Below are 10,587 nucleotides of genomic sequence, written 5' to 3'. Positions count from 1 at the left end.
CCCAACAGTGAGTTGTACGTAAAGTTTTATTTTCTTAATTTTTATATTGAGCATGTCTGGAAGAGTGATTAGAATTTACATTATAACTATTCTCTTTACTGTTTCACTATGAATACAGTTAATTCTGCAAAATTCAACATCCCTTTAATAAGTGGAATAATTACCAAAGCTGAACAGATATTTGTTGTCCTCTTATGCAGCTTCATTCTTATTCATCAGCAGTATACCTCAACTGATGCTTCTACAATTTTAAACAGCCATTGGGCTTGCTTTATTCAACTTTTTTACAATATTTTGTGGGTCAAAATGTGGTTTCGGGAACCACTTGTCGATTTGTATGCACGCACTTGTGTACAAAGTCAAAGACAGGTGAATGGAGGTGGAAATAGAGAACCGTGCATGTGACTGAATAAAACACTGCTGCACAAAGTGAATGGTGGTTACCAATTTCATGATAATGCCATTTTGTTTAATTTTAAAACCATTTTCTTAAAGCTTATTCAATTGTCTGTCTAAAACTATGTATAGATAGTTCTTGAGTTGTTTCACATTTTCGGATACAGGTACTACCCTCATCATTATTCACCTTACATGTCCGATCTGAAGGACTTTGCTGACCTCCCTTTGACCTTTGACAAAGGTCAACCATTCTTGCCATTTGAGCAGCTGTTGGCCGTCTTACCTCCGGCCAGTAGAGATCATCTACCTCAAGCGTACTGGGTAAGTGAACTTTGACCCCCCTTCAATCTATGACAATGGTCAACCATTCTTGCCATTTGAGTAACTGTTAGCTGTCATGCCCCCCCCCCCCTCCCCCCGCTAGTAGAGATCATCTACCTCAAGCGTACTGGGTAAGTGAACTTTGACCCCCCTTCGATCTATGACAATGGTCAACCATTCTTGCCATTTGAGTAACTGTTAGCTGTCATGCCCCCCCCCCCCCCCCCCCCCCTAGTAGAGATCATCTACCTCAAGTGTACTGGGTAAGTGAACTTTGACCTCCCTTTGAACTTTGGCAAGGGTCAACCATTCTTGCCATTTGAGCAGCTGTTAGCTGTCATACCCCTGGCCATTTGAGATCATCAACCTTAATGAATATCATCCTAAATTTTTTGGGGGTAATATTTGTTTCTGCTGGTTTGTATATGGAGATTGTGTAAATATGATTATATATTAGTTTTTTTTCTAATTTGATTAGAAACATGGAAAAATAGTTCGAAGAGAACAAGTTCTTGCGAAACTATATGATGGGCAACACAAAGCAATGGAATACTTGTATTCAAGATGCATTTCACAAACACAGCTAATAAACCCAATGCTTACAAAAACTATGTTAACAAAATTGCCAAGATTTGAAAAAAGAAAGGAAACAATATGATTATTGATGGGTGCTCAGTTTGAATAAGATGAAATAAAACAATGAAATCTCTGTGAAAAAGTTTTTTATTAAAAATAATTGATATGTAGAGAAAGGGTGCTAGTTAATCAATATATCAATATGTATGAATGAATGAAAAGAAATATTTAGGGATAAAAAGGTCTGTTTTGTACATATTTTGGAAGTGATGACCAGTTGTTTTCATGCATTCATATGCCTTGAGTTTTTTACAGAATGTATTTGATTGTTATGATATAATTTTCCATAGCCACTGATGTTATATGACAATTTTCCCTTTATTTATATTTCTGTTTTTATAGCCACTGATGTTGAATAAGAATTTTCCCATTATTTCATGTTTTTCTTTTCATAGCCACTGATGTTGAATGAGAATTCTCCCATTATTGAGTACTATCCGGTAGAGTTTGAACAGGATCTCAATGGTAAACTCCAAGCGTGGGAAGCTGTGGTGCTTATCCCATTCATTGACGAGGTACGTTCTATTCATTACAGTTTATTCTACAAGCCTGAGTATTTCGCAATTTTCTTTGACAAAACATTAACCGCACAATTTTCACAGTGTAACATTACAGTACATTTGACAAGGTATCAAATGCCAAATGTGACCAACCAACAATGAATAGCTAGGGAAAGGTTCTCTGTTATTAGCCAAAATAGAAATTTGGACTTTGAATGAATATATTAGAAACTTTGTGTATCTGAAAGTGTAATTTTCCCTCTTCATCCTTTCAAAATTTGAAGTTGTAAAGTTGAATTAAAGACAAGATACAAGATTTGCTGAGTGCTTTGAACTTTAGATCCGTGCATGCTGAATTGATTTTGGGGGAAATGATGACAATTGTTCCCATTTTATTTTCTTTAATTTAAGATTTCCATATTGCACCATTTATACATATTATTATATATACATGTATGTTAATCCAAGAACTATTGCCTTTAATTAGCTTATCTAATTCTAATTATTGCAATTGCTGTGTGCTTTGAAGTTTAATTGAGATCCACACTGTGCACATCTCGTGATAGAGTGAATTCAAAGGTTGTTTTCTCCTCATTTTCTGAAGCTCTCACTGAACTTATTCTGCATTCTATCAGGTACAATACATGTAAGTGGGTTAGTGGTTTTCACATGTGTCGGAACTTGCTCTACCACACTAACAATATATCGCAAAAATTAGTTAAAAATCTTGATGTTAGCACCACTTTCTCTGTTTTTTTACCATTGATCATGAAATTTGCACAATCATTTGTTTTGGGGTAAATTCTTTTATGACCCATTTTCCAATGTGTTAGAAACCATGTTGCCCTGGTAAAGGCTTAGGGCAGGGGTATTAATCAGCTTTAGTGATATTTCTAGTTGTTTATCTGATTGTTACAGAATCGATTGTGGGCAGGGATGAAGATGTACGAAGATAAGCTGACCGATGACGAGAGGAAGAGAAACTGCCACAGCGAGCATCTTCTCTATACCACAGACCTTACCAAGCCACACACCTACGTATCATCATTACAGGGAAAGTTCCCTGATATAGTCAACTGTGTTGCACAGTAAGTTTGTTAGTATTTTATTTAAAACGGTGGATTAATCGATCTCACCAATTCACACACCTACATATCATCATTACAGGGAAAGTTCTTTGATAAAGTCAACTGTGTCGCACAGTTAGTTTGTTTGTATTTTATTCAAAACTATGATTTAATCGATAACATACAGACCTCACCAACACATAACCATTACAGGAAAGTTCCCTGATATAATCAACTGTGATGCACAGTAAGGTCATTTGTATTTTATTCAAAACTATAATTTAAACGAAAACATACAGACCTCACCAACACAACCATTACAGGGAAAGGTTCCCTGATTTAGTCAACTGTGTCGCACAGTAAGGTTCTTTGTATTTTATTCAAAACGTTGAATGAATCGTTAACACACAGACCTCACCAATCCACACACCTACATATCATCATTACAGGAAAGGTTCCCTGATATAGTCAACTGTGTCACACAGTAAGGTTCTTTGTATTTTATTCAAAACGTTGAATGAATCGTTAACACACAGACCTCACCAATCCAAACACCTACATATCATCATTACAGGAAAGGTTCCCTGATATAGTCAACTGTGTCACACAGTAAGGTTCTTTGTATTTTATTCAAAACGTTGAATGAATCGTTAACACACAGACCTCACCAATCCAAACACCTACATATCATCATTACAGGAAATGTTCCCTGATATAGTCAACTGTGTCACACAGTAAGGTTCTTTGTATTTTATTCAAAACGGTGAATGAATCGTTAACACACAGACCTCACCAAGCCACACACCTACATATCATCATTCCAGGAAAGGTTCCCTGATATAGTCAACTGTGTCACACAGTAAGGTTCTTTGTATTTTATTCAAAACGGTGAATGAATCGTTAACACACAGACCTCACCAATCCAAACACCTACATATCATCATTACAGGAAAGGTTCCCTGATATAGTCAACTGTGTCACACAGTAAGGTTCTTTGTATTTTATTCAAAACGGTGAATGAATCGTTAACACACAGACCTCACCAATCCAAACACCTACATATCATCATTACAGGGAAATTTCCCTGATATAGTCAACTGTGTTGCACAGTAAGTTTGTTTGTATTTTATTCAAAACTATGATTTAATCGAAAACATACAGACCTTACCAACACATAACCATTACAGGAAAGTTCCCTGATATAATCAACTGTGTAGCACAGTAAGGTTCTTTGTATTTTATTCAAAACGGTGAATGAATCGTTAACACACAGACCTCACCAATCCAAACACCTACATATCATCATTACAGGGAAAGTTCCTTGATATAATCAACTGTGTTGCACAGTAAGTTTATTTGGTTTATGTAGTATTAGACCTTATAATCTCATAGCGCCCTCCCTCAGAGGATATAGGCATACATGTAAACAGAGTTGCCAGAGACGCGCCAGCTGCAGATCACTAATGCATGCAAGGCAATGGATTCAGCCTCAAAGATGACGGTGTGTTGATGTCGATGCGTAAGGTCCATTAACCATGGTTAAGTGCACTATTTTATTAATGAGTTCACTGTTTGAAGAGTGGAGCCATTACATGTAATTCAAAACAAGGGACTCATTAATAAAATAGCGTGGATAACAACAGGCATCGATTTGGCGCACTGTGACAAAAGCGCGCATCAGCTTTGGACGTTATTTAATGTACGCAGTAAATGAGCATAATTTATACCTGAAATCTGCATAATCCATGAGTCAACTGATGGTTTTTAAAACACACTTTTTCTGAATTCGGGCCATAGGGTTTAGGTTTGGAAGACATTTGACTGAAGATGTGTTATTCCCTTCAGGAACCCTTATCACAAAGGTATATGTAAGCAATTAAATGGCAGGCTTGATTTTCATTGTGCATTGCAGGCAGTGCAATTAATTGTAAGAAGTGTTCCACAATGATTGCAAAACTTTGTGTTATGTGCCCCTGATCAATCGTCACTGGATTAATGACATTACATCATCTTCATACATGTAAATTGCATCCTTTCCGATCAATTAATCCATCAACGTCATAATTTTTCTTCAGGAAGTTTGCACAATGCCCTTTGTGAAGAAAAAGAATCATGGTGAGTTTTCAAGAAAATTATGAATGTATACTAGTAATATAGAATAGTATAGTTTAGATGTTGATGTTGCTGGTCGACCAAGTTGATTCATCCCTTTAATTGATATATTTGATCACTCAAGATGTGAGCTGATAAGGAAAGATGCCTTTCAGATAGAGATAAGCAGGCTCAAAAAAGGCTTGTTAGAAGATGTCAGGCTCGGAGTTTACTTCCCTGGCTTCCCAACGCTCTATCATCTTGACTTTGAGGTAAGATGATTTTTTCTTTTTCAAATTATTATTTCTTAACTCATTTGATACATATGAAGCAAATGCACTAAGACATTGTAATTGAAATTAACTGTACATTTCACACGCACATATGTATATACATTGTAGATGTATATGTATTAATAAATTCATATTTTACAAAATTTTATTTTTTCTATGCACATTTATGAATGTGTTGCCAAATTAAGCCTCGAAAGGAATGGGTTGTGATAGTTTGTGTGATTCAAAATTAGCATTTAATGTTAAAAGTGTATGTTTGTTTTCAAGTTTTCAAGCGTTTCTAAGAAACAAATTCTTCTGGTAAAGGGATATAAAGGGAAAATGCAGTTTGACTAAGTATGCTATATTCATTTTGAAGAAATGAACAAAGACCATATTTTATTTTTCTTTCAATTTCTGAAGTCGGATTGCCGTTGTGATAGTTTGTTTGGTTCAGAATAATACTTTAATGTATCTTACATGCTTTCAAACATTTCTCTTGGAACAAAATTAATAATCTATCCATACATGAAAATAAGGAAATATGCATATACATGTAAGAATATGTTGCCTAAATTTGTAATAACCATATATTTTAGCTATGAAGATGAGTTTGAAAAATAAGCAAGGGTTGTCAAATTGAGGAACATAAATAATTGCTGAGTGGTTGGACTTAACCTGTTTGATTGTACCTGAATTGTAAATACATGTAATAAATTGGTTGGTTGTATTTTATTCAGCATAAAGTGCGTAATGCTGATGTGAAGGTCTTTCAACAGCTTAGCCGAGGAGAGAACTGCATTCTGAGCGTCAATGCAAAAGACCCTGATCCAGTGAGTAGAGCTTTCTTTTCTCGATATCAGAAAAAAAAAACTGGTAAATAATGAAAATATGTTAACCTAAAGTTACTAGTTGGCATATTTCAGATTAAAAAGACGTTTATTCCGATACTTGAGGGTGTTTCACAAAGATATCCTCTACTAAAAATAACACTTTATTTCCGATTTGCATGTTGTAGATAATGCAAACACCGCATTGGTCATTTCATGCGTAGACGACACATACTACTGTGAAGTTATCCATGAGGTTAAGCATTACATGCCATGTGCGTATTGGCTTTAAAGAATGACTTTATTATCTGTGAAACACCAGCATGGAGAGATGGTAGATGGCAGTGATTCTTTACCTGATTGCTAAGAAAGCATGAATGCTTGGAAGCAAGCAATTAAAGGACCGACAGCTTAAAGCCCTCTCCAAGGGACCTGGGGGGTGTTTCACAAAGATTTAAGTATGACTTAGAGTCGCACTTAAATGCCGGGTTGCGTACGGTATGAAAGGCTTGACCGCATTGGTCAGATCGTCTCAAGAGGACGTGCACTAATGCGTATCTATCAATATGATCGTGCGTTGCATATCTTGTACGCTTCGGCATTTAAGTGCGACTTAAGTCATACTTAAATCTTTGTGAAACACTCCCCAGGTATTGAGGATATAAATGCCTTACCAGAGGGCATGAGCAGACCACGTGGGAATCAAACCTGGGTCACCAGAATACGAAACCACTGCTCTACCGTCTGAGCTATCGCACGTTCATGAACAGTCTTGTCTTTAATGTCACCGACTAATTTTCTCTTGGCCGATCAGAGTGAGAGTGGTGTTTCGTAAAGATATTTATAATAAAGTCACTCTACACATGACCTGAACATGTTCTTAGATGCTCTCAGCTACATGTACATCCTACATTGGGAATATAACTTCCTGCACAAAAAAGGATCACCAGTCGTGCAAAACTTAGAAACAGCTCAATGAAACAGCTCCCTGATGTACAGATTTTCAAGAGCTTATAACAGTCGTTAGAGAAAATCGTTGAAAGATGTCTCCATGAAATTCTTTCAAGGAAATGGTATAGGCATGTTATAGTTTCAAAATTACTATCTTGGTACCATTGCATGAAAGTTGATGTCACATTAGTCCTGTGTATCTACCCCATAGGATGCTAGAAGGCTTGCTAAAGAACTACTCGGAGAAACTGTGTTTGCCGAATGGCCTCATCTGAAGGAAGTCAAGGTAGTTGCCGTGTCAGATGGGGTGTTTAGGTAAGAGCTGGATCATTCAATTAAATTCAACAAAAATGGAAATTCTCCATTAAATCTGTTCTGACTTTCTCACTTTCTCATGAAAATATCATTATTGTACATATCAGTGGTATACACAGTGAGCAAAATATTTCAAAATTGTAGCCGTTTAATGTAACTATTCATGGACAAATGTAAATAGACAAAATATGCTGTTTTTTAGCCAATTTTCAAAGGGCTATATATGGCTATAAAAAGGGATGGAAAAGACCTGCAAAACGGCAGCTGCAAAATTTCAAATTGTTACGTACTTTAATGGGTTTATTGCATCAATTCTTGTATACTTCAATGAAAAATCTGTCAGTGTAAATGAGGGTTTATGGTACAGAAATTATTTGACATGAGCAAGGAAAGCATCCCATAGTTTTTTTTCCCAAAATGCAGTCTTTGTGCTTGTACATGTCAGTATGATAATGATTTTTAAGGGTGATGTTTATTCAATGAAGATCTATTTTCTTTCCCATTATGCGTTCGATCTCTTTAAGGTATGAGTTGGTAGATGATTCTCGTGCAGGCTCTATGCAGGAGATCAAACTCAAACCACAAGATGCTGAAAAGTGGAAGAGGGATGCTAAGACGATAGGGGAAGAGTAGGTATCCATTCGTGTTTATGGGGGGTGGGGCGTGGGGGCCGCAAAGACTGTAGAGTAAGTATGTTATCCAACCAGAAGGGGGGGTGGGGTGCAATGACCATAGGGAAAGAGCAGGCATCTGTAAACAGATGTATACTTTCTATGTGTAAATTCCATGCATTTGCATTTTGCCAGATCAGCATTTCTTCCATCTGAAGTGATGGTGATGGTGTCATGCTGGAGTTATGACTCATTAATGAAACAGTCTCCGGGTCTCAGAGAGCAAAGTAGATGAGAATGACCATTCCACAACATTGATGCTCACACACACAGTGAATAATTGATCACAGGAAAGGGGAGTCTATAATGATTTTCCAGCAGATATTAAAGGCTAGCTTTCAAATAGCTCGGTTCAAAGAGGATATTGATTCAACAAATAGGAAAAAATAGACTGGGGCTAATCATAGCTTTACTTTCTATATCCTAGAAATTGTATTCCAATCAATTCTCTATTTATCAAGAAACTGGTTGGTATGTGAAGTTGCTGCATGTTTGTACTTAGATACATGTAGAGGCAGAGGATGGAATATGGAAAGAATATTACCCCCATTTTTTTCTACAGTTGTCTGTTGGTAAAGCCTGGAGTAGGGTGATATGACAATTATCGACCATTCCCAATTCAGGTTGGGGGTAGCGTACAGAACGAATGCATTTATTGATTATGATTATTTCTATTTTCTATAGGTACTTCAGGAGAAAGGGTGTCAACATTAGGGAGACCACAGTAATTCTCTACGCATGTCCGATGCTTGGCAGAAGGTAATATCTATGCACTGTACTCATTATGTTCTCTCTTTGCACACAGTAAATTTTGTCTTTTGTAAATATTACTGGTTATAATCATGATAACAGAGTTGCCAACTTGCTGAATCGAATTTAAGAAATTATGGCATTTATGATTTATCTCCATAAAATACGATTTCCCCCCCGACAAAAGAAGATCTTATCCCGTTGAGAAAATTGTCTTTCTATATTCTATTTCATAAAACTTACAAAAGTTAAGGTAATTGGATGCATGTAATTTCAGGTAACCAGACCAAAGGTCATTTGTAGGTCAATATTTCTAAATACAGTTTTGAGGCTCACTGAATACAGTTGCTCATTCCAAGAAGTTGGCAGGTCTGGTTTCAAAGGTCTTTTTGCGAATAGACTTTGAATCCATAATCGTAACTTTAATGCTGTGGGTCTTCAATATTTGTTCATTACAACTTTATGATTTTTGATTGGTTGTAATGATCGTTTTGTCCATTGTTCATTTATTTAGGTATGTTTGTGGCGTTGGTGGGAATATCACAGTCGAGAAGCAGTGGACCCTGGCTCCTATTCCCTATGCTTATCAAGTCACTCTGAAGGTAAGTGTTGAATCCCTTCATGGTATAGACCTTATGCATTGATGTCACTGTGCCGCCATCTGAGAGGCTGAAGCCATTGCCGTGCATGCGTTGGTGATCTGCACCTGGCACATCTCTGACAACTCTGCTCATACATATTCCTATATCCTCTGAGGGAGGGCGCTATGGGATGATGATGTGATATGCATTAGGTCTACATGTATATGTGATTGACCAGCTCATAAGTTACAGTCAATCACCAGGAAAGGTTCTTTGTTGCCTGGACTGTTTGCTCATAATCTCGACCAAGAACCAATCAGATTTGTTCTTTCATGTTTTGCAATCCGTTGCAAACCTTTAAAGTTGTAGGAACCCTTTATTGATTTTGAATAGTAGTGGAAACTTTCATGAAGTAATTGTAAAAGATTAGGCATTTGCTCTTAGGAATTTGAATCAAAATACTAAAAAGAGAGCTGCCAAGTAGTACTGATTTTCAGTATTTAGTACTGAAAAGTGAGAAGAATACTGTTAGTTTCTTGTAAAATACTGATTTCTAAAGTTTCAGCTGTATGTGTGGTCTTATGGCATTTTTTGAAAAATACTGATTTCCTTACTGAAATACTGATTTTCAGCTTTGAAAATACTGAAATTTTCTTTTTTCTGGTTGGCAGCTCTGTAAAAATTGACTTGTTTCTGCTGTGAGTCATGTACACTGCACACAAAAAAAACATGTATGGGACTGAACATAACTGTCAGTCTTACTATGCTAACTGTATTTTGTCATATTATGAAAGTAATTAAAGATTGATAATTTTCAGTAGATTATTCCTGAGAAACATGCCACGTAGTTATTATGGAAAGTATTTGTTAACTCACAAGAAATTATTTCCTTTTTTTGTTCTCAACCTTGCTGTCCCTTTCATTACCTCTCTCTCTGTTTTTTTTCCTGACTTGCACAACATATCCTTTACAACGAAGACCTCTTTGTGTGAAAAGCTTTGCATTTGTTCAGTTTTTATGTTTCCGTCAATATGATTTCTTTTTCTCTTTTTCTTTCCTGTAATACATGCATGTACGCATATAGTAAGTCGACTATAATTTCTTCTTTTCCAAGGGGATCCACAATTTTACAAGCTTTGCTTTTTAGTGGATCCCCCTCATTTCCATATCCATTTATGCTCTATATTATACTGTTTTTTTACG

General features: G+C 36.3%; 1 protein-coding gene across 1 annotated transcript in view; it reads left to right on the top strand.

Moving 5' to 3' along the window:
- The window catches only part of LOC121428216 (5'-3' exoribonuclease 1-like), a 57,609-nt gene that overhangs the window by 20,125 nt on the left and 26,897 nt on the right, over positions 1-10,587 (top strand). The window contains exons 13-21 of the mRNA XM_041624827.1: positions 564-720; positions 1,752-1,871; positions 2,775-2,944; positions 5,160-5,286; positions 6,027-6,119; positions 7,279-7,382; positions 7,907-8,011; positions 8,738-8,812; positions 9,318-9,405. Coding sequence (XP_041480761.1) covers positions 564-720; positions 1,752-1,871; positions 2,775-2,944; positions 5,160-5,286; positions 6,027-6,119; positions 7,279-7,382; positions 7,907-8,011; positions 8,738-8,812; positions 9,318-9,405 — 1,039 coding nt within the window. The remainder of the gene's footprint in view (positions 1-563; positions 721-1,751; positions 1,872-2,774; positions 2,945-5,159; positions 5,287-6,026; positions 6,120-7,278; positions 7,383-7,906; positions 8,012-8,737; positions 8,813-9,317; positions 9,406-10,587) is intronic.

The sequence above is a fragment of the Lytechinus variegatus genome, chromosome 14 (genome assembly GCF_018143015.1).
Source record: "Lytechinus variegatus isolate NC3 chromosome 14, Lvar_3.0, whole genome shotgun sequence".
In the NCBI taxonomy this organism is placed as follows: Eukaryota; Metazoa; Echinodermata; class Echinoidea; order Temnopleuroida; family Toxopneustidae; genus Lytechinus; species Lytechinus variegatus.
Note: the sequence above shows the minus strand (reverse complement) of the source record. Positions and strands in the feature narration are given on the sequence as shown.